The 25,517-nt window shown below is 42.4% G+C and overlaps 1 protein-coding gene across 8 annotated transcripts in view; it reads left to right on the forward strand.

The window, feature by feature from the left end:
- LOC132899354 (lisH domain-containing protein ARMC9) overlaps positions 1 to 25,517 on the forward strand; it is a 122,400-nt gene that overhangs the window by 65,526 nt on the left and 31,357 nt on the right. For all 8 annotated transcript variants that reach the window (XM_060941151.1, XM_060941149.1, XM_060941150.1 and 5 more), the window contains 5 exons: positions 906 to 996; positions 5,645 to 5,768; positions 8,307 to 8,446; positions 9,089 to 9,165; positions 22,711 to 22,785. In XM_060941151.1, the coding sequence (XP_060797134.1) occupies positions 906 to 996; positions 5,645 to 5,768; positions 8,307 to 8,446; positions 9,089 to 9,165; positions 22,711 to 22,785 (507 nt within the window). The remainder of the gene's footprint in view (positions 1 to 905; positions 997 to 5,644; positions 5,769 to 8,306; positions 8,447 to 9,088; positions 9,166 to 22,710; positions 22,786 to 25,517) is intronic.

Consider the following 25,517-nt stretch of genomic DNA (forward strand, 5'->3'; position numbering starts at 1 on the left):
CTTCCGCAAGTGACGTCACGAATCTGGCTCCAGACTCCCTTGGGATTTTTCCAGATGCGTTTTGTTATTTTATTCTTTTCTGCTGTAGACAGATGGCCTTGTGCAAAATTACCCTTCTGGATGAGTGTGTAAAGGGACATACTTTCATATTAAAAAAAAAACGAATTTGGTCCAGGATATGCATTTTAATATTTCTGCACACACAATTATCCCTCTGTCTGCCTGTTGGTCAGAGCAGATGTATTTATGTATTTACACGTGTATTATGTATTTCTGTTTGGTCTGAAGGTGCTGGCTGCCATTAAAATCATAGATTTATATTAATGTGCTTGTTCTAATATGTTATAATTTCTGTAGCAACCACTCATTCACAGGGTCTGGTATGGTGGATGCTCAACATAAACAAATGTTTAAAAATTAAGTTCTGTCAGGAGACTTTTCTTTCACATTTATGGAAGGAGTCTCCTGTGTCGGCACTTTGCAACAGTAAGAGGTAAAGCTGTTTATGTTTTCTGACATATTCAGAAAACGCTTTGTAGTTTCTCGGTAACATATTTACCTATTATTGTCTTTTTAACTTCAAACGAGAAAAAGAGAGGCTGGTGAGGGAGTGACATTGTTTCATAACTGCCTTGACAATGTGTCAGGAACTAGTATGTTTCATGGCTGTCCCACAATATAAAATGCATTACAAAAAGCTAAAATTGTATTCGTTGGCAAAGTGCTGTGATATAATGGGAATAAAACACTTGGGAACATGCTGTTTCACAGTATTTTACTATAACACAGAGTGCAAAATTAATGTAATTATGAACAGACTGTTAGTGTAAATTATATTTCATGGAATTACCATGAGGTCGGAGTTTATCAGGGTCACTGGAGATCATTTTCGCTCTGCTTTTTAGAAATCCGTGATTTACCTCATCAAGTCGAAGAATGAGGCAGTGAGGCAGTACACAGCTCGCCTCCTTAACACCTTCGCCTCCCTGTCTGAGGGTGAGTACGAGTGATGAGGAGAAATATCAGTCAGTTGATTTGTTTAATTATGACTGTACTGCATTCTGGACCATAAAGTAATAATTAAACATATATAAGGTTAAAATGATGTTGGCATGAGATTAGCACAGAGATACATACTAAAAACATGTGACCTCTAGCCCTGTGTTCAAAATCACTCACTCGTTCACTACTCCCTACTCACTATATAGGGCATTACTATATCGAGGATTATATAGTGAGCTCATTGGTAAAATGAAAAAACACTTTCTGACACTACTGTGTCACACTGTTATTTACTAGAATTTGGTTAAGAACTGTCCAATGCATTATGAAAACCTGGAAGGATAGTGGTGAACCATCAACTTCATTGAAAAAATATGGTTGGAAAAAGATCCTGACTGACCATGATCAGAGATCACGTAAATGCTTGGTGAAGTTGAATCGTAAAAAAAAAAAAAATCAACAGTGGAACTCACGGCTATGTTTAACAGTGAAATTAAGAGCATTTCTACACTCACAAAGTGATGAGATGTCACAGGACTGGGACTAGACAGCTGTTTGGCCATAAGAAAATGACTTGTTAGCGAGACTAATCAGGAGAAAAGCCTTCAGTTTGCTAGGGAGCATAAAGATTGGTCTCTGGAACAATGGAAAAAGGTCATGTGGTTTAATGAGTCCAGATTGACCCTATTCCTGAGTGATGGGTGTGTCAGGGTGAGATGGGAAGCACATGAAGTGATGCACCCATCATGCCTAGTGGCCACTGTACAAATCTCTGGAGGGAGTGTTATGATCTGGGGTTGCTTCAGCTAGTCAGGTTGAGGTTCAGCAACGTGATGAAAATGAAGTCAGCTGACGACCTGAATGTACAGAATGAGCAGGTTATCACATCATTGGGTTTTTCCTTCCCTGAAGCCATGGGCATAAAATTAGCGCTCAGACTGCGAAAGAGTGGTTCAGGGAGCATGAGGAATCATTTTCACACATGAATTGGCCACCATAAGTCCCGACCTTAACCCCATTGAGGATCTTTAGGATGTGCTGGAGAAGACTTTACGCAGTGGTTCGACTCTCCCATCCTCAACACAATACCTCAGTGAAAAGTTTATACAACCCTGGACAGAAATAAATGTTGTTTATTGAAACAATCCCACAGCGAATGCCTGCTGTAATCAAAGCTAAAGGCGGTCCAAGCAAATATTAGAGTCAAGTTCCTTCCACACCAGGATCTGGTCTTCCCAGGCAATCTCCTGCCCCAGTACTAACCAGCTCTTTGAGGCACATGGGTGTGGCGTCGATCTCCGTTTCCATAGCCCTCGGCCTCTCGCTTATACAGCTAGAGTTACAGTGGGGGGGCTGGTCCTCTGGTAATCACGAGAGTTTGACTTCCCCACTCGCATCTGTATTGCAGCGTGCTTTGCTAGATGACAGTAGGTACCATTTTTATGATGGTCTTTGGTACGACCCGACCACGAGTAGAACTCGCAATCTCCTGGTTGAAAGGCAGACACGCTAACCACTAGACCAACTCACGGTCAAATATTAGAGTGCATGACTTTTTTTTTTTTTCTTGGCAGGGCAGTGTAGCTAGCTAATTACTTAGGTTAATGATTTAGCTGTTATGTTTCAGTTATTTCATTTGTTAATGTTGATTTGAAGTCATACAGAGATAGTATATACAGTGGAGGAAATAATTATTTGATCCCTTGCTGATTTTGTAAGTTTGCCCACTGGCAAAGATATGAACAGTCTATAATTTTAAGGGTAGGTTTATTTTAACAGTGAGAGATAGAATATCAAAAAGAAAATCCAAAAAATCACATTTTATAAAATATATAAATTGATTTGCATTTCGTTGAGTGAAATAAGTATTTGATCCCCTACCAACCATTAAGAGTTCTGGCTCCCACAGACCAGTTAGACACTCCTAATCAACTCGTTACCTGCATTAAAGACAGCTGCCTTAAATTGACACCTGTATAAAAGACACCTGTCCACAGAATCAATCAATGAATCAGTCGGACTCCAACCTCTCCAACATGGGCAAGACCAAAGAGCTGTCTGAGGATGTCAGGGACAAGATTGTAGAGCTGCACAAGGCTGGACTGGACTACAAAACCATAAGCAAGAAGCTGCGTGAGAAGGAGACAACTGTTGGTGCAATAGTTCGAAAATGGAAGAAATACAAAATGACCATCAATCGACCTCGGTCTGGGGCCCCATGCAAGATCTCACCTCGTGGGGTATCAATGATCATGAGAAAGGTGAGAGATCAGCCTAGAACTACACGGGAGGAGCTTGTTAATGATCTTAAGGCAGCTGGGACCACAGTCACCAAGAAAACCATTGGTAACACATTACGCCAGACCTGGGCATTTTATGGCCCGCGGGCCGCATCCGGCCCTTTGGTTCATTCTGACCGGCCCACGTAAGGTTAATTAGAAATTACAAAATAAACGTATTTTCTAATTTTACCTCATGCATGGACTGAATGTGCATTGCTTTTATTTTGAAGTTGTGTTCAATAAAAACGCAATGTGTGCGACATGAACATGACATGAAATCCCACGAAACCTAATCCCGCGATAACTACTTCCGTAATTTGTCCAGACCAACCACAAACTTGTACGTCATCCTTCAAACGGTCCAGCCAATCACATAGTGTGATGTCACCAGCAGGCGCCGGAGCCCGAGCCGATCTGTAGATCTGATACCTTCACCGAATCGACTGATGATCATCTGTCAGCTGTGCTTCGCCTCTCCACCTCAGACATTCAACCTGACTTTTATGCACTCGTTAAAGACCAACAGAGACTAGATTTCTCTCACTGAACAAATAAAAAACTGAAAAACACCAAATGAGGTGATTAGACTAGAAATGTGGGCATCATTATTATAATATGATGTATCTTGCTTGATATTTGGAGTAGAAAGACAATATCGTGATGCCTTTATTGTGTTTTGGGGTGAATATGACTGAAAAAAAATGGTACAAACGTTCATATTTTGTTAACCATTGTTTTGGGAAATTTGATTAAATAAATGACATTTTTTGTAAGGCAACCTCGTTTTTTCCATACTCTTACCAGTCTTAGCAGCTTGTAAAAACAATGTTATTTATTGCTTTATATGAAGAAATACAATTAATATTATGCAGAATTTAGTTCAGGCGGCACGGTGGTGTAGTGGTTAGCGCTGTCGCCTCACAGCAAGAAGGTCCTGGGTTCGAGCCCCGGGGCCGGCGAAGGGCCTTTCTGTGCGGAGTTTGCATGTTCTCCCCGTGTCCGCGTGGGTTTCCTCCGGGTGCTCCGGTTTCCCCCACAGTCCAAAGACATGCAGGTTAGGTTAACTGGTGACTCTAAATTGACCGTAGGTGTGAATGTGAGTGTGAATGGTTGTCTGTGTCTATGTGTCAGCCCTGTGATGACCTGGCGACTTGTCCAGGGTGTACCCCGCCTTTCGCCCATAGTCAGCTGGGATAGGCTCCAGCTCGCCTGCGACCCTGTAGAAGGATAAAGCGGCTAGAGATAATGAGATGAGATGAGATGAGAATTTAGTTCAGCCTTTTGGTTCCGCCCTCCACAAAATTTTCTGTTTCTCATGTGGCCCCATGGAAAAAATAATTGCCCACCCTTGCATTACACCGTAATGGATTAAAATCCTGCAGTGCCCGCAAGGTCCCCCTGCTCAAGAAGGCACATGTGCAGGCCCATCTAAAGTTTGCCAATGAACGCCTGAATGATTCTGAGAGTGATCGGGAGAAGGTGCTGTGGTCAGATGAGACCAAAATCGAGCTCTTTGACATTAACTCAACTCACCGTGTTTGGAGGAAGAAAAATGCTGACTATGACCCGAAGAACACCATCCCCACTGTCAAGCATGGAGGTGGAAACATTATGCTTTGGGGGTGTTTCTCTGCTAAGGGCACAGGACTACTTCACCGTATCAACGGAAGAATGGACGCGGCCATGTACCGTAAAATCCTGAGTGACAACCTCCTTCCCTCTGCCAGGACACTGAAAATGGGTCGTGGATGGGTCTTCCAGCACGACAATGACCCAAAACATACAGCCAAGGCAACAGAGGAGTGGCTCAAGAAGAAGCACATTAAGGTCATGGAGTGGCCTAGCCAGTCTCCGGACCTTAATCCCATAGAAAACCTATGGAGGGAGCTGAAGCTCAGAGTTGCGAAGCGACAGCCTCAAAACCTTAATGATCTAGAGATGATCTGCAAAGAGGAGTGGACCAAAATTCCTCCTGACATGTGCACAAACCTGGTCATCAACTGCAAGAAACGTCTGACCACTGTGCTTGCCAACAAGGGTTTTGCCACCAAATACTAAGTCTTGTTTGCTAGAGGGTTCAAATACTTATTTCACTCAAAGAAATGCAAATCAGTTTATATCTTTTATATGAAGTTATTTTCTGGATTTTCTTTTTGATGTTTTGTCTCTCACAGTTAAAATAAACCTACCATTAAAATTATAGAATGTTCATTTCTTTGTCAGTGGACAAACTTACAAAATCAGCAAGGGGTCAAATAATTATTTCCTCCACTGTAGTTAATGTGGAATCTTCTCATCAACATGCTTTTTGCTGTCTGGATAAAGCATCTTGAATGACTTTTTTTTTCCCCCCCCAACAGGTCGTGTGTATCTGTCTCAGTGTTCCTTTCTGCTGAAGCTGTTAGTTGAATGTTTGCAGTTGGAGGAGAAGGACTCTGTGACCAGAGAGAAAGTGTTGGGGACGCTGCAAAAACTCAGTCTCAGGTAACACAATACCTGCACGCTCACTTGCCCCGATTCCACCTACATTCACATTTACTCATCCAGTAGGATGTCCACGTGTGACAAAATCCAGTCTGTGAACAGAGCAGAACATGCCCCATAGTGTCTCTCTACTTGTTTATATCTAAAAAAAAAAAAGTTAGTTCTTGTTCTCACTTACATTACAGCAGCCATAAACACACTTCACTTTTTCTTAGGGTCAATAAGACACTATAATGCAGCATGATGGAAAATGAGACTCTCAAGACTCCTCCCATCAATGTTAAATAAGCATCTCCTTGCAGAAAGCTTCATCATATTAATGATTTTTTGATCAGCTTATGTGGAGCGTCTGTCGCACAAGTCCCTGTGAACAAGCTGTCACTATAGAAAAGTCTAGGAGTTATTGCCCGTGAACCTGATTTCCTCCGAATGGTGCTCTTCACAGGGGCTGTGCTGGTCCTAGGGTTTGGTCATATATGTCAAATGATGAATATGTTTTCACTGTGTTCTGTCAAAATGACGTAAATCGCTCCCCGCGTCTCCTCAGTGGCGTAGACTCGGCCCTAGCAGAAGTCTCCAGTGAGGAACGCTGATTGCGAGGTCCTGTACAATCAAAACTCTCAGGCGTGTTGGGGAGAGGATTCCCCGCTGAAGTTGCACGCAGTGTGTTAGTGCGAGCATGTAACCTACGGGTAATGAATAATGTGTTGGATTAGTACTAATCCCATGTTTTGGAAAATCGAAAATGTTGTCTTGAGCCCCTCTGGGGTGTCACCAATCCATGTACAAAGTATGGAGTATGTGCACCAGCCATGTCGATTTGCATAGATAGACAGAGAGACAGACACCCTTCCTCGAGTAAGATAGATAGATAGATAGATAGATAGATAGATAGATAGATAGATAGATAGATAGATAGATTATATTGCCAAAAGTATTTGCTCACCCATCCAAATTATCGGAATCAGGTGTTCCAATCACTTCCATGGCCACAGGTGTATAAAATCAAGCACCTAGGCATGCAAACTGTTTTTACAGTTTGGAGCTGGCCCCTTCCTCTTCCAACATGACTGTGCACCAGTGCACAAAGCAAGGTCCATAAAGACATGGATGACAGAGTCTGGTGTAGATAAACTTGACTGGCCTGCACAGAGTCCTGACCTCAACCCGATAGAACACCTTTGGGATGAATTAGAGCAGAGACTGAGAGCCAGGCCTTCTCGTCCAACATCAGTGTGTGACCTCACAAATGCGCTTCTGGAAGAATGGTCAAAAATTCCCATAAACACACTCCTAAACCTTGTGGACAGCCTTCCCAGAAGAGTTGAAGCTGTTCTAGCTGCAAAGGGTGGACTGAAGTCATATTGAACCCTATGGATTAGGAATGGGATGTCACTTAAGCTCATATGTGAGTCAAGGCAGGTGAGCGAATGCTTTTGGCAATATATATCTGTGAAGAATCTTAGTCATCCAGGTACATAGTAATCTGTGATTGGTTGAAGAGAGCAACTGGACTTGCTTGAAGATTCTTGAAAACGTTTCGCCTCTCATCCGAAAGGCTTCCTCAGTTCTGTCTGACTAATAGGGAGTATCAAGTATTTATCCTCTCATGGATCATCATAGAATCCGAATCAGAATGCTGATGGCTTCCATCAGTATGAGTATGAGAGGACTTCCAGAAAACTGGCAGACATCTTAGCCAGAGAGGATCGTTCATTTTTGTCAACCTGGAACAACCATCACTGAACAGAGGTGGGTGTCTATGACATCTTTTATCAGCCACCTACAATGCAGCCATCAGCATTCTGATTCGGATTCTATGATGATCCATGAGAGGATAAATACTGGATACTCCCTATTAGTCAGACAGAACTGAGGAAGCCTTTCGGATGAGAGGCGAAACGTTTTCAAGAATCTTCAAGCAAGTCCAGTTGCTCTCATCTACCAAGCACAGGTTTTGGCGGTGGGTAGGGTAGGGTAGGGTAGGTAAGGCGGGCGGGCGGGCGGGCAGGCAGGCAGGCGGGTAGGCAGGCAGGAGAGCATGTGCATTAATATAAAACTGTAGCTGCACTAGTATCAGAGCTCCTGTTACAGAAAATGAATCAACCTTCTAATCACAGTCTAGCTGTATGACATATTTTACATTTTCAGAATTTTCTATCATGTTGCATTTTTGTCATTGACATTTGACAACTGTTTATAGCTGCTATAACAACTGATAACTTGTTTTGTGAACAGTTAATGCAGCTATAAATAGATTTTTTTTAAAGTAAGACGTTCTTTAATAAATAAAAATTTTACTTATTGGTAAATCTCTGTGGTATAAGAGGAATACAGTGACATCCTCTCATCACACCATCTCTACACTCAGTATTTCTCTCTCTCTCTCTCTCTCTCTCTCTCTCACGCACACACACACACACATATATATATATATATATATATATATATATATATATATATATATATATATATATATATATAAAACATACTTACTTGCTATCTCAGTTATCTCTTGCTGTGTGTGTATTTGAGCAGACGGGTCCATCAGTCAGCTCTGATCAGACTGGGCCTAATAGCATGGCTGGTTGATGAGCTACAGGACTCGGACTCTTTATCAGATTACTCAGTGGAGTATGCTGTAACTCTGCTGATGACTCTGTGTCTGCGCACTGAGGGTAAGTGCTCACCCTTGCATTACATCATGCTAATGTGTTTATCACAGCTTGGAACACTCCTGTTACGGTCACTGCCATACAGACGAATGACAAATCAAAGGAAAAAGCAAAATAGTGTGTGTGAGTGAGGTACTGAACCAACACATGCCTCCAGAACAGGTTCAGTGTTCCTTGGCATTCATTTCACATATACTGTATGTGGAGCTGTACCAGAGTGATGGAAAGCTGTTGTTCCTTAACATCTTCCCTCAGGTGGTGATGGTGGTGAAGCATGCATCCCTCAGGTGTTCAGTTTAGTTAAAATGCTGTGAGAGTGAAGGTCATTCCATATGAATTATTCATTTTCTTCCTTATAAAACTATTCAGTGAGCACTCATGCCATGTGGATGGGGTGGATTCATCCTGGAAAAGACCACACCCATCAGAATCGAACTGTTTCGTGATTGGATAAAGGTGATCAGCCGGAAGAGCCAGTGAAATTGAACCGCACCTATACAAATAAATAAATACCCCCACAGCATAACAGAATTGCTGGCTTATCCTTTAATTTGTCTCTCGTCTATATGTAAATAAAGACCATTTATATTTATATTTGTTATCGAAGACAATAAAGAGTAGTAAAAGACATGGATTATTTTCCAGGAAAAAGAAAATGCACAGAAAAAGCCAAACATGTGCTGAAGGTTCTGACTGATCTTTTGGGACATGAAAACCACGAGGTATGTTAATGAACATGGTCCTTGTTTGTCCTGCAAGCTTCATATCCGACAGCTTGTTCGTACCCACCTGAAAGTAAAAACCTCCTGTTCATACCATTTTATCCCAGTCCTAGTACACATCTCTAGTCTCAACCAACCACACTGAACCTTTCTGACAAGCTTTTAAATAACTCAATAGTGAATCTCGCATTCAGTTCAGTTTTCAGTTCAGTTCAGTTTTATTTGTCATATGCATGTTAACACAGGGTCAGCTTTTCAGTGAAATGCGCTGGACAAAATAAAAACCAGAAACAAGTCTCTCAGCACTGAAGCCCCACGGAAGTTTAACAGTATAGCAATATAAAAAGTCCTAAATGTAAAATTCATTCCTATCTTTCTTTGTATCTGTTAAGAATACATTAAATATCTGTTCATCCTGAATATATATAAAATATTTAACAATTATTCCACAAAATCAAGTCGTACTTGAGCTAATGGCAGACGAGGTGTGTAGCACCGAGCTGGCTATAAGCCATGTATGACAAGATTGAGTGGAATAACTGTTTTATTCTATCCAGATTCACTGGATTTTCAGATTCAGACAACTTTATTAGTCCCCAAAGGGGCAATTCGGTTCAAGCAGTTCCTGAACGTAAAAAAACAACAACAACAACCATGACAACAAGCAGCAGACAGGAGTACAATATGTCCGAAACAACAGGCCAGTACATAATTGGATGGAGTGGCACAGTTAAGTAACAGGAAAATAAATAAATAAATAAAATTATGATAAATAAGTGGGCATACAGAAATGCATTGCACATACATGAATACAAAAGTTACAAAATATGACTACCGCTATCCGGGTTTAAGAGCCTAATGGCAGATGGGATGAAAGATTTAGCATATCTATTTGTCATCCTAATACGTGCTATAAAACGGCAGCCTGAAGGCATCACCGTGAACTCAGAGGACAGGATGTGGCTATGTTGGGAAGTTATTCCTTTAGCTTTATGGACCACCTGCCTCTCCCACAAAATACTCAAATCCCTCTGCTGGACACCAATTATTTTAGAACAAACCTTTACAATGCTGCAAAGGCTGTTTTTGTCTTTTAAAGGCAAACCGCCAAACCAGCAGATGAAGGAGAAAATTAAAATGCTCTCAATAAAAGACTGATAAAACATACACAAAATTCTGTTACAGACCTTAAATGAGTTCAACTTTCTTAATAAATGCCTTCTTTGCTGGCCTCGTTTGACAATACATTCAGTATTTTTATCAAACTTCAACTGGGAATCAAACACAGTACCTAGGTACTTGTAAGTTTCAACAATTTCAACCTTGTTCCCATGAATTGAACTTGCCTTAGGTTTTACACCGTTTTTTCTAAAATCAATGACAAGCTCTTTTGTTTTTTTCACATTAAGGTCAAGGAAATTTTCATGACACCAGTTAACAAAATCAAACAGGGCGCTACCATGGTCTGACTCTGACCCTTGGAGGAGAGTCAGAAGTGCTGTATCGTCTGAAAATTTTACCAAGTAGCTGCCCTCTTTACGAGACCTGCAACTGTCTGTATACAGGATAAAAAGAAGGGGAGATAAAACGCAACCCTGAGGGGAGCCTGTGTTTGAAACCATGACATCTGACAAAGCTCCGTTAACTAAAACCTGCTGCTTCCTATCAGTTAAAAAGTTTAAAAGCAACAATAAGAACTGATCAGGTAAATTAAAATAAGAGGAGAGTCGTTGAATTAAAATATGCGGTTGCATCTTGTTAAAAGCTTAAGAAAAATCAGCAAATAAAAGTCTTGCATGTGATTTTGGCTTCTCCAAGTGCTTGTAGATTTTGTCAAGAATGAGGAGTTTAGCATCCTCTACCCCCTTTCCAGCTTGATATGCAAACTGTAAGGGGTCTAATTTATCACACACTAAAGAGACAATCTCATCTTTCATGATTTTCTCAAAGATTTTCATAATAAGTGATGTGAGAGCAACAGGCCTAAACTCCGTTAGTTGCTCAGGATTTTTTGTTTTGGGGATTGGAATTATTGTTGAACTTTTCCAAATGGAAGGAAGCTGACAATGATTGACACACATCTGAAAGAGTGTAGAGAAAACTCCACTGAGCTGGTTAGCACAATACCTCAGTGTGCGCCCACAGAAACGGAGCATTTTTATTTATATTTTTATTTATATTTTAGTTTCTCCGTTTGAGAAACGGAGCATTTTTATTTATATTTTTAACAAATTCAATAAACAAAAACTTTATACAAAACATCCGACAAAATAATTTCTGCATAACAAACCGTCGAAATGACAGTAGCAATTTGTGAAAATGCTATAATAATAATAATTCTTGAAAGAAAAAATAGTTACGTTCTTACCATCAAATACTTTCATTCCATATTTTGTTGCTTTTTTTTTTGTATTTTTTGGGGTTTTGTTTTCGAGTATTTATTTTGTCCTTGGTTGGTTCAGCAAAATGCTCTGCCATTTTGTTTTTCTCTAAACATGGTACATGAGCTGATAGACTCGTAATAGAGTAGCCAATCAGAACGCGCGATTGCTCATGTCCAGTGTGTGTGTATATGGGCGGCACAGTGGTGTAGTGGTTAGTACTGTCGCCTCACAGCAAGAAGGTCCTGGGTTCAAGCCCAGTGGCCGACCAGGGCCTTTCTGTGTGGAGTTTGCATGTTCTCCCCATGTCTGCGTGGGTTTCCTCCGGGTGCTCTGGTTTCCCCCACAGTCCAAAGGCATGCAGGTTAGGCTAATTGGTGGCTCTAAATTGACCGTAGGTGTGAATGTGAGTGTGAATGGTTGTTTGTCTCTGTGTCAGCCTTGTGATGACCTGGCGACTTGTCCAGGGTGTACCCCGCCTTTCGCCCATAGTCAGCTGGGATAGGCTCCAGCTTGCCTGTGACCCTGTAGGACAGGATAAGCGGCTACACATGATGGATGGATGGATGGATACTTACATTTTCAGGAACCTCTGCTTACTGCACAGAGGTGTTTTTTCCCTAACCAACCATCTTAATGGCTGTCTCTGCATTAACAGTGATCAAGGGTAGGCCGAATCCCAGATCACACCTATACAATATAATGGCTTCTATGCTGTTCTGTGTATTGCACTATATATTTAAGCAATATAAAAGCAATGCGTAAAACCAATATCATATTGCCAATCATGTTGCTGTTCTGAATATCAGCACAGTAATGATTACCTGTGGCTCTCATGCCTACAACCAAATCATAGCCATGTTGATATTCAGTCAACAACACCTTTACTTGTGTGATATTACTTTTACACAACAGTTCTAGAAACAAGAAATTAATATGGAGAAACTTACATTTCAGACACAATATGGCCATATATTTTGCTTGCTCCATCAATGAAAATAGTTTTGAAAGGAGCCACACCTGGATAGTGTTGCATGTTGCCATGGTAATGCACAGTGAGACTGACAGCCCATAATAAGCATAGTAAAGGTTTCAGTGTAACAGGTAATTACTAGACCTGGAATTTTATCTAGAGAACACAAACAATTGGAGGGTTACAAACAGTGGAAATACTAACTATCATTACATTTGGAACGCAGCTTGTCCACTCAAATTAGTGGACAGGAACTAACTTGTATAAATGCCCAATTGGAAGCCGTTTATGATTTGCCCTGGAGCTTGGCTCAGACTGCTGAAGGTGAGCTGTTCTGGCTCTTCTAGCCTAGATCTAGTGTCTGTTGTCTAACGTAAATCTCTGTAAGGGATCCTTAGGTGCTAAAGAAGGCAACTGAACTTGCTTGAAATTCTTGAAGACGTTTCACCTCTCATCCGAAAGGCTTCTTCAGTTCTGTCTGACTAGTGGGGAGTTCCAGGTATTTGTCCTCAAGTGGACCAAAAGCAAACCTAAGGGGAGTCCTTGAGATCACATGGGTCACTGACCCTCTCAGTCATCCTGTAGGTGTTAGGGTCACTGGAGGCCAGGTGTGAACGGTGTTAACAGCCAAGAGAGTTGGTAGGGTGTTCTGTGGGTCGTTGGCTCTCTTTGTCATCATGTAAGTCATTGAAGTCAGTTGAGTGTTGATGTGAATGCATATTCAGTTTTCTGGGAAGTGTACCAAGGACTGCATTGTAGGTGGCTGATAAGTGGCGTCTCAGACCACCTCCTCTGTTCAGTGATGGCCGTTCCAGGTTAACAAAGATGGCTTCTTCTACTCCTCTTTCAAACCACCGGTCTTCTCTGGCTAAAATGCGTACAGTGCAGTCCTGAAACAAGTGTCCTTTGTTATTGAGATGAAGATGGATTGCAGAGTCCTGGCCTGAGGAACTGGCTCTCCTGTGTTGAGCCATGCGCCTGTGAAGCAGTTGTTTTGTTTTCCCCAATGTACAGGTCTGTGCATTCCTCACTGCATTGAATTGTGTACACTATGTTGTCCTGTTTGTGTCTGGGTATCCTGTCCTTAGGGTGGACCAATTTCTTCCTCAGAGTGTTACTGGGTCTGAAGTGTACAGGGACATTGTGTTTGTGGAAGATGACCAAATATCTTATATATACATTCCCATCAAGACTCAGCTGACTTCAATGACTCACATGATGGCAGAGAGAGCCAACAACCCACAGATCACCCTACCGACTCTCTTGGCTGCTAACACTGTTCACACCTGGCCTCCAGTGACCCTAACACCTACAGGATGACTGAGAGTGTCAGTGATCCATGTGACCTCAACAACTCCCCTTAGGTTTGCTTTTGGTCCACTAGAGGATAAATACCTGGAACTCCCCACTAGTCAGACAGAACTGAAGAAGCCTCTCGGATGAGAGGTGAAACGTCTTCAAGAATTTCAAGCAAGTTCAGTTGCCTTCTTTAGCACCTACGGTTTACGATGACCTGGAAGGCTGAGAACCTTCACAGACATATCTCTGTGAGGGATCTGTAATCCAATATTTGTAAGTGTCAGTATTGTAGCATTAAATCCATTAACATGTTTGTTTACACTATGAAATGACTATTCTGTACACATGTAAATTGTGAGAGAAAACCGTTCCTTCTGATGGTTATTATCATATTTAATTGTGACCACATTCGAGTTGTTTCTTTTTAAAGTCTATATGATTAATTATGATTATTCTATCCACATTCACTGGATGTGAGCAATCACGCGTTCTGATTGGCTACTCTACTACTAGGATATCAGCTCATATACCATGAGTTGAGAAAAACAAAATGGCAGCGTGTGTTGCTGAACCAACCAAGGACGGAATAAAAACTCTACTCAAAACAAAACCCCAGAAAGTGCAAAAAAGCAACAAAATATGGAATAAAAGTATTTGATGGTAAGACTGTATTTTTCAAGAATTATTATATTATAGCATTTTTCACAAATTGCTACTGTCATTTCGCCGGTTTGTTTACATTTTAAGTGGAAATGATTTTGTTGGACGTTTTGTATAAAGTTTTTATTTATCGAATTTGCAAAAAAAAATGCTCTGTTTCTCAAAATCCAGTGAATGTGGATATAATAAAACAATTATTCCATTCAATTTCATCATGCATGGCTTATAGCCGACTCGGCGCTATGCGCCTCCTCGGCTATCAACTCATGTACGACTTGATTTCGTGGAAAAACTATTAAATATACACTATATGGCAAACGGTTTGTGGACATTCTCCAAACTGTTACCACAAAGTAGGAATTGCACAGTTATCTAGAATGTATTTCCATGCTGTAGCACTACAGTTTCCCTTCACTGGAACTAAGAGGTCGAGCCTAAACATGTCCTAGTATGACAATAATCCTGTGCAAAAAAGAAGTCCAGGAATGTAGCGGAAGAACTCGAGTGGCCTGCGCAGAGCTCTGACCTTAACCCCACTTAGAACACATACAGTGGCATGCAAAAATTTGGGCACCCTTGCTGAAAATGTCTGTTACTATGAATAGTTAAGTGAACAGAAGATGAACTGATCACCAAAAGGCGTAAAGGTAAAGATGACACATTTCTTTTCAGCGTTTTCTGCAAGATTTGTGTATAATTTTTTTGTACACTTGGAGAGTGAAAAAAGAAAAGGAACACCATGCGAAAGTTTGGGCACCCCAATACATTTGAGCTCTCAGGTAACTTTTACCAAGGTTCCAGACCTTAATTAGCTTATTGAGCTGTGGCTTGTTCAAAGTCTTCGGTTGGAAAGGTCAGATGATGCAGATTTCAAAGCTGTATAAATTCTCTGACTCCTCAAACTTGTCCCTAAAATCAACAGCCATGGGCTCCTCTAAGCAACTCCCTTGCAGTCTGAATAATAAAATAATTGATGCTCACAAAGCAGGAGAAGGATACAAGAACATAGCAAAGTGTTTTCAGGTAGCTGTTTCCTCAGATTGTAATGTTATTAAGAAATGGCAGTTAACAGAAACAGTGGAGATCAAGGTGAGGTCTGGAAGATGAAGAAAACTTTCTGAAAGAACTGCTCGTTGGATTGCTAGAAAGGCAAATAAAAACCCCTGTTTTACTGCAAAAGACCTTCAGAAAGATTTAGCAGACCCTGGAGTGGTGGTGCAGCGACACCTGAACAAATATGACCTTCATAGGAGAGTCATCAGAAGAAAACCTTTCCTGCATCCTAGCCACAAAATTCAACATCTGAAGTTTGCAAATGAACATCTAAATAAGCCTGATGCATTTTGGAAACAAGTCCTGTGGACTGATGAAATCAAAATATAACTTTCTGGCCACAATGTGCAAAGGTATGTTTGGAGAAAAAAGGGTGCCAAAATCTAGGAAAAGAACACCTCTCCAACTCTGAAGCATGGGTGTGGATAGATCATGCTTTGGGGTTGTGTTGCAGCCAGTGGCACAGGGCACATTTCATTGGTTGAGGGAAGCATGGATTCGAATAAATACCAGCAAATTCTGGAAGCAAACATCACACCATCTGTAAAGCAGTTGAAGTTAAAAAGAGGATGGGTCCTACAATAAGACGATGATCCAAAACACACCTCAAAATCTACAATGGAATACCTCAAGAGGCACAAGCTGAAGGTTTTGCCATGGTCCTCACAGTCCCCTGACCTAAACATCATTGAAAATCTGTGGATAGATCTCAAAAGAGCAGTGCATGCAAGACAGCCCAGGAAACTTGTAGAACTGGAAGCCTTTTGCAAGGACGAATGTGTGAAAATCCCCCAGGTAAGAACTGAAAGATTATTAGCTGGCTACAAAAAGTGTTTACAAGCTGTGATACTTGCCAAAGGGGGTGTTACTAGGTACTAACCATGCAGGGTGCCCAAACTTTTGCGTCGGGCCCTTTTCCTTTTTTGTCTCGTCTTGTCTTCTTCCACTTATCCGGGGCCGGGTCGTGGAGGCAGCAGTCTGAGCATGGAAGCCCAAACTTCCATTTCCCCAGACACCTCGGCCAGCTCCTCGGGAAGAACACCGAAGCGTTCCCAGGCCAGCCGAGAGACATAGTCCCTCCAGCGTGTCCTGGGTCTTCCCCGGGGCCTCCTCCCGGGGGGACATGCCTGGAACACCTCCCCAGGGAGGCATCCAGGAGGCATCCAAAAGAGATGCCCGAGCCACCTCAGCTGATTCCTCTCGATGTGGAGGAGCAGCAGCTCTACTCCGAGCTCCTCCCGAGTGACTGTACTTCTCACCCTATCTCTAAGGGAACGCCCAGCCACCCTGTGAAGGAAACTCATTTCGGCCGCTTGTATCTGTGATCTTGTTCTTTCGGTCATTACCCAAAGCTCATAACCATAGGTGAGAGTCGGAACGTAGATCGACCGGTAAATCGAGAGCTTCGCCTTTTGGCTCAGCTCCTTCTTCACCACAACGGACCGGTAAAGCGACCGCATCACTGCGGAGGCCGCACCGATCCTCCTGTCGATCTCACGCTCCATCCTTCCCTCACTCGTGAACAAGATCCTGAGATACTTAAACTCCTCCACTTAAGGCAGGATTTCTCCACCAACCTGGAGAGGGCAAGCCACCCTTTTCCGGTCGAGAACCATGGCCTCGGACTTGGAGGTGCTGATTCTCATCCCAGCCACTTCACACTCGACTGCAAACCGCCCCAGTGCATGCTGAAGGTCCTGGTTTGCAGAAGCCAACAGGACAACATCTGCAAAAAGCAGAGATGAAATCCTGTGGTTCCCAAACAGGATTCCTTCCGGCCCCTGGCTGCGCCTAGAAATTCTGTCCATAAAAATTATGAACAGAACCGGTGACGAGTGGTGTTTTGTTATTGGACTTCTGTGCTAGTCACAGTTTGTCCATAACGAACACCATGTTCAAGCATAGGGGTGTCCATAAGTGCACGTGGCACCAGGACACCTTAGGTCGGAGGTCGATGATCGACTTTGTTGTCGTTTTATCGGATCTCCGGCCCTATGTCTTGGACACTCGGGTGAAGAGAGGGGCTGAGCGGTCAACTGATCACCACCTGGTGGTGAGTTGGATCCGCTGGCGGAGGAGGAAGCCGGACAGACCTGGCAGGCCCAAACATATGGTGAGGGTCTGCTGGGAACGTCTGTCCGAGCACTCTGTTGGGGAGGTCTTTAACTCCCACCTCCGGGAGAGCTTCTCCCAGCTTCCGAGGGAGGCGGGGGACATTGAGTCTGAGTGGACCATGTTCTCTACCTCCATTGTAGACGCGGCTGTTCGGAGCTGTGGCCGCAAGGTCTCCGGTGCCTGTCGTGGTGGCAATCCCTGAACCCGGTGGTGGACACCGAAAGTAAGGGATGCCGTCAAGCTGAAGAAGGAGTCCTATCAGGCCATGTTGGCCTCCAGGACTCCTGAGGCAGCTGACGGGTATCGGCAGACCAGGCGTGCCGCACCTCGGGCAGTTATGGAGGCAAAAACTCGGAACTGAGAGGAGTTCGGTGAGGCCATGGAGGAGGACTGTCGGTCGGCCTCAAAGAAATTCTGGCAAACCATCCGGCGCCTCAGGAGGGGGAAGCAGTACTCTGCCAACACTGTTTACAGTGCGGGTGGGGAGCTGTTGACCTCGACTGGGGACATTGTCGGGCGGTGGAAGGAACACTTCGAGGATCTCCTCAATCCCACAGTCACATCTTCCATTGAGGAAGCAGAGGCTGATGACTCAGGGGCGGACTCGTCCATTACCCAAGCCGAAGTCACTGAGGTGGTTTGCAAGCTCCTCGGTGGCAAGGCACCGGGGGTGGATGAGATCTGCCCCGAGTATCTCGAGTCTCTGGATGTTGTGAGGCTGTCTTGGCTGACACGCCTCTGCAACATCGCATGGTGGTCGGGGACAGTGCCTCTGGAGTGGCAGACTGGGGTGGTGGTCCCTCTTTTTAAGAAAGGGGATCGGAGAGTGTGCTCCAATTATAGGGGAATCACACTTCTCAGCCTCCCAGGGAAGGTTTACTCCAGGGTACTGGAGAGGAGAATTCGGCCGATAGTCGAACCTCGGATCCAGGAGGAACAATGCGGTTTTCGTCCTGGTCGCGGAACACTGGACCAGCTCTATACCCTTTATAGGGTGTTCGAGGGTTCATGGGAGTTTGCCCAACCAGTCCACACGTGCTTTGTGGATCTGGAGAAGGCATTCGGCCATGTCCCTCATGGTATTCTGTGGGGGGTGCTTCGGGAGTATGGGGTTCGGGGCTCTTTGCTAAGGGCTGTCCAGTCCCTGTACGAACGGAGCAGGAGTCTGGTTCGCATTGCCGGCAGTAAGTCAGACCTATTCCCAGTGCATGTTGGACTCCGGCAGGGCTGCCCTTCCTTTTTTGTCTTTTAGAAAATGTAAAAGATTAAAATAAAAAATTGTTTTTGCTTAAAATATAAAGGGAATGAGTCATCTTTAACTTTATGCCTTTTGGAGATCATTTAATCTTCAACTTGCTTAACTGTTCACAGTAACAGCAATTTTGACCAGGGGTGCCCAAACTTTTGCATACCACTGTAATGTGACAGGATTTAGTAACACTGCAACCGAAAATAACAAAGCTGATGAAAACTGTCAGTGTGAGAAATGTCTCACAGGACATCTACAATTACAGTAGCGGAGATGAGAGAAATGTACGTAAATGAAACATGATAATGGACAGAAAATCTCCCTTAGTAGCTCAAGCTCACTGTACACTGTTTGTGTTAATGTGAGCCCATTTTCTGCACAACTTGCTTTAGGCAGAAAATAATTTTCTTTTGTTGCATGTTTATCATTAGAGGATCGTCATAACATAGTCTTACATGGAGAACACATGAACACGTTAGCACACAGTTTGTTACATAATTCAGCCCAGATTTTACTGAGATCTCGTACAGTGTGATGAGGAATAATCTTCAAACACCATTGAAGTCTGACAAATAAAGCTTAACATTTTAGAACGGTACTATATAACATTTTTGTTTAAATGATTTTAGAATAGAATAGGTCTTTATTGACATTGTCACAAGTATAATGAAATTTAAAGTGCTCTAAAAAATATTTTTTATTTAAAAATCAAACATGTAACAATTGAACTAAAAAGCATGTTTAGATCAAATCTAATGTGTACAATTGTCAGTCCTTCTGTAAGGAATTTTCTTAAGTATGTCAGCACTGGGTGTGTGTGTAGTAAGGGTGTACGCTGCCTGGGTATTAACAAATAGTGAGAGGCTCTGGAGTTTACTGAAGTTTGACTTTCCTCATTGCTGAATGTCTCACTCAGTCCCTTATCAAATATTGAAAGCTAATTTTAAATACTGAAGACTAATAAAAGACTAAGACTTTTCGGGTCAGGCGGCACAGTGGTGTAGTGCTTAGCACTGTCGCCTCACAGAAAGAAGGTCGTGGGTTCGAGCCCAGTGGCCAACGGGGGCCTTTCTGTGTAGAGTTTGCATGTTCTCCCCGTGTCTGCGTGGGTTTCCTCCGGGTGCTCCGGTTTCCCCCACAGTCCAAAGACATGCAGGTTAGGCTATTTGGTGGCTCTAAATTGACCATAGATGTGAACGTGAGTGTAAACGGTTGTTTGTCTGTGTGTCAGCCTTGTGATGACCTGGCGACTTGTCCAGGGTATACCCCGCCTCTCACCCATAGTCAGCTGGGATAGGCTCCAGCTTGCCCACAACCCTGCACAGGATAAGTGGTTATGGATGGATGGATGGATGGATGGATGGATGGATGGATGGTCTTTTCAGGTCAGATTGGTTCAGATGCAGTGTGACGTTCCTCCTGAATGGCACAATCGTAAATCAGACCAACCTACTGTAATTACTATAAAGACTTTAAAAAAAAAAAAGCGTGCACTTAGAAATACAAAGGAAAAAACATTTTTGGCAGAACGTGATCAGTTTATATTTAATGAACTAACTGACAAAGCTAACACTCTTAAAAAGAACATACAGGTGATCTTAGGAAACACCAAAAGGCCTAGAAGACCACAGGAAACAACTGTGGTAGATGACAAAAATTGTTTCTCTGGTGAAGAAAAACAGTTGGCCAGATCATGAACACCCTCCAGGACCTAGGCATATCTGTATCAAAGTCAACAATCAAGAGAAAACTTCACCACAGTAAATACAGTGTCTTGCAAAAGTATTCATCCCCCTTGGTGTTTTTCTTGTTTTGTCGCATTACAAGCTGGAATTAAAATGGATTTTTGGAAGGTTAGCACCATTTGATTTACACAACATGCCTACCACTTTAAAGGTGCAAATTGTTGTTTTATTGTGACACAAACAATAATTAAGATGAAAAAACAAATCTGGAGTGTGCATAGGTATTCACCCCCTTTTGTATGAAACCCCTAAATAAGAGCTGGTCCAACCAATTCACTTCATAAGTCACATAATTAGTTGATTAAGATCCACCTGCGTGGAATCAAAGTGTCACATGATCCATCACATGATGTCTGTATAAATCAACCTGTTCTGGAAGGACCCTGACTCTGCACCACTACTCAGCAAACAACATGAGAACCAAGGACCACTCCAAACAGATCAGAGACAAAGTTGTGGAGAAGTATAGATCAGGGTTGGGTTATAAAAAAAAATTCCAAACTTTGAATATCCCAGGGAGCACCATTAAATCCATTATAGCAAAATGGAATGAATATGTCACCACTACAAACCTGACAAGAGAAGGCCACCCACCAAAACTCACAGACCAGGCAAGGAGGGCATTAATCAGAGATGCAACAAAAACACCAAAGATAACACTGAAGGAGGTGCAAAGATCCACAGCGGAGATGGAAGTATCTGTCCATAGGACCAGTTTAAGCCACAGAGTGGGGCTTTATGGAAGAGTGGCCAAATAAAAAGGTCACTGCTTAAGAAAACACATTTGGAGTTTGCCCAACAGCATGTGGCAGACTCCCCAAACACATGGAAGAAGATTCTCTGGTCAAATGAGACTAAAATGGATCTTTTTGGCCATCATGGGAAATGCCATGTGTGGCGCAAACCCAACACCCTGAGAACACCATTCCTACAGTGAAGTATGGTGGTGGCAGCATCATGCTGTGGGGATATTTTTCATCTGCAGGGACAGGAAAGCTGGTCAGGATTGAAGGAAAGATGGATGGCACTAAATACGGGGCAATTCTGGAAGAAATCCTGTTTGAGTCAGCCAGAGGTTTGAGACTGGGATGAAGGTTCACGTTCCAGCAGGACAATGACCCTAAACATACTGCTAAAGCTACACTGGAGTGGTTTAAAGGGAAACATTTAAATGTCTTGGAATGGCCTAGTCAAAGCCCAGACCTCAATCCAATTGAGAATCTGTGGTATAACTTGAAGATTGCTGTACATCAACGCAACCCATCTAACTTGGAGTTGGAGTAGTTTTGCCTTGAGGAATGGGCAAAAATCCCAGTGGCTAGATGTGCTAAGCTAATAGAGACATACCCCAAGAGACTTGCAGCCATAATTGCAGCAAGAGGTGGCTCTACAAAGTATTGACTTTGAGGGAGGGGTGTGAATACCTATGCACACTCCAGATTTCTGTCTGTTTTTTTCCATCTTAATTATTGTTTGTGTCACAATTTAAAAAAAAAATCACCTTTACAGTGGTTGGCATGTTGTGTCAATCAAATGGTGCTAACCCCCCAAAAATCCATTTTAATTCCAGTTTGTAATGCGACAAAACAGGACAAACACCAAGGGGGATGAATACTTTTGCAAGACACTGTACTTAGGGATTACCACAAGATGTAAACTATTGGTAAACCTCAAAAACCTTTGATGTAGCCTTTATAGTTCTGGAGCCAGATCCTATGGACAAATGCAACAAAGATCAGTTTGTACCAGAATGAAGGGAAGAGAAGTTTATGGAGAAAGGAAGGAGGTATACTACTTCATCTACTGGCACAGGCATGTATGGTGGCCAATGAAACTGGCTTGCTTGTATTAATGATGTGCCTGCTAACAAAAGCAGCAGGATGAATTCTGAGTGTATAGGGCTATATTATCTGCTCAGATTCAGACAAAACTTGGACAGAGCTTCACACTGTAGATGAACAATGTCCCAGAGTGTACTCCGGAAACAACCCAAGACTTTAGGTCAAAAAAGTGGAATGTTTTCCAGTGTCATGACTTTGTGTGTGTGTGTGTGTGTGTGTGTGCGTATAGATCCGGTACTATGTAAATGGAGCTCTTTACAGCATCCTGAGTGTTCCAACATTACGACAGGAGGCCAAAGAAATGGTGAGTGGTCAACATTTAAAACTTAATGCATACATACAGTGAACTGTATAGTCAGATTTAACAAGCAAGTATGTCTGGATATTGATTAAGCTAAAGCAAATACTTTTATACACAGCGCAGCTCATTTAAAGTGAAGAAGTGTTTTTGTGTTTACTGCTGATGCTGTGAGTGTCCATGTTGATTTAATGCCAAGTGTTGAATTTAGACTTGAGGAGACCATCCTGAGTTCCTGAGTAGGTATTCTAAGTTGAAGGCACGTCTTTGCTTTTTCCTACCCAGAGGTCAGAAATTACCAGCTGCGGGTTTTAGTCAAAGGCAGCAAAAGTTATATATTTCTATGTTTTTCTAAAACCGTGGCCTTTATTTCTCGGAATAAAGGTGCTGTATGTCTGCTATACATGTGGATCATGTTTGTATTCTCTGTGTTCATGAATGTTGAGCAAATTTGACACGTTAAGTGACTTTACAGTGTTCACAAACTCATCTTTTTGCTGTCTGTTTAATAATCAGTTTGATGAGGTTTTGCTCAGACAGAAAGAACGGCTCAATGGGCTCTCACAAGCTTTGTTTAATTTTAATATCGATGCCAGTGTTGTAGTCAAGTCACTAAACCTCGAGTCCGAGTCCAGTCTCAAGTTTCCAATATTCAAGTCCGAATCAAGTCCAAGTCATGAAAGAAAATTTTGAGTCGAGTCCAAGTCGAGTCCACTATTGATCCAAGTGGAATCTGACACAAATGACGCAGCTGTCACACACACGCACACTCTCTAAAACACATTGATAGCTGTGAGTAGTCTGAGGATGTACTGTATGTCCCATACCATAGCCTACAATAAATTCACACACACAAAAAAAAAGATGTCTTCTATCAGGAATATTTAGGAAAAGGCTGGTGGCACTAATGTTAAGCATCCATGTCAAAAACATAACACTCTCACAAACATAACACTCTACTGTGCTTTATTGTAACAAATGCACTTGTGTGCATTTCAAAAACATAACCATGTTACACAAACACGATGCATCTCAAAAACTAAGGCCCCTGTCACACTTATTCAGAATTAGCAGGAATCAAGCAGAACCAGCCGGAATGAAAAATTTTTCAAAATTCGTGCCACATTCGGGCGGGAAGTTCAAACTGGCCAACATTCTTACAGCTTTGTAAGAATGCCATTCGAATACTTAGAATGCGCTTCGAACCCGCCTCGAATGATTCTTGCACATTCCGGGTGTATTAGCTTTCGAATGCAGTTCAAATATAGTTGGAACACAGTAGGGATACCTAGAATGCTGTTAGAATGCAGTAAGAATATTAAGAATGCACTTTGAATGCCTTACGAGTGCGGCTCGATTGCTGCCCGAATACCACCCAAAGTCTGGTCGGAAGGTGCCTCGAATGCTGTACGAATTCACCTCAAATGCAGTCAGAATGCTCCCGGAATAGCCGCCGAATATGTTTCGAATGTCTAAGAATGCAAAGAGAATGCAGCTCGAATACTTAGAATGTACTTCGAATATCCCAGAATATACGAAGAATTTTCATTCTGACGGCATTCCGGCTCATTCGAGGCACATTTGGGACATTCTGGCAGGATTTGAAGTGGCTTGACATTTCGATTTTTCCCTCAAATGCGATCAGAATGTTTCGAATGCTGTTGGAATGCCGTAAGAATATTTAGAATGCAGTCAGAATGCAGTTAGAATGCACTTCGATTTGCCGTTCGATATTTCTCCTCTTCGAATGCACCTCGAATGTTTTGAGCATGAGCAAAACATTCGGGCCAGCCACAAGAATGGGCCCGAATGTTTGGAATGCACTCAGAATGCAGTCAGAATTTTTAGAATGCACTTCGAATATCCCGGAATATACGAAGAATTTTCATTCCAACGGCATTCCGGCTCATTCCGCCTCTAGTGTGACTAACCTATAAAGCTTTGATTCGGACACCATGGAACCACATGGCAGGGAACTTAGATTTGGATTGTTGTGCTGTTGGCACTTGTGTGCAAATTAGTACAAAATTTAGTGGACACAGTTGAATGTTAATCTTACCATCAAATTTGTATCAAAATTAATGTAGATATAAATATCTTATGTCAAATTATTATGGCATGTTACAAAAAAATAAAGAAAAAAATCCAAGTCCTCGTCTCCAATTTACGAGTCCGAACGCAGTTAATGCACGAGTCCGAGTCATCAGTGTTCGAGTCCGAGTCATCAGTGTTCAAGTCCAAGTCAAGTCACGAATCCTTAAAATTAGGGCATGAGTCGGACTCGAGTACTACAAGCCTGATTGATGCTAAACCTAGCTCCTAGTATGCACAACATTTTGGATCAGATATAACATACAAATAGATGGACTATATATACACAGTGTCCAGTTTGGGATTCATATAAAGTTTATTAGGAATCTGCAGTCAGGATTAATTCGTACAGATTTGTTGAAAATCGTTACAACAAACAGCCAGTGAGAGAGTCCTGAACATGAAACTGCAGGAAATCACGTTTTTCGAACTTTCAAGTAATTCCAATATCATTTCTGAATTTAAATTACAGATCCTACAGTGCTGTAGGTAGGAATTAAATTGTGTGACTAATTCAGCATTAAAATATACCCATGTCATCATGTTTAAGAGAACATTCCACATGAAAGGCCTGCTTGTGTGTTCCTCACCACTTCAAAATGTTCTCAGTTCATGAGTGAGGCAGCGTTGATGTTCCTCTGTCTGGT

The sequence above is a fragment of the Neoarius graeffei genome, chromosome 15 (genome assembly GCF_027579695.1).
Source record: "Neoarius graeffei isolate fNeoGra1 chromosome 15, fNeoGra1.pri, whole genome shotgun sequence".
Lineage (NCBI taxonomy): Eukaryota > Metazoa > Chordata > Actinopteri > Siluriformes > Ariidae > Neoarius > Neoarius graeffei.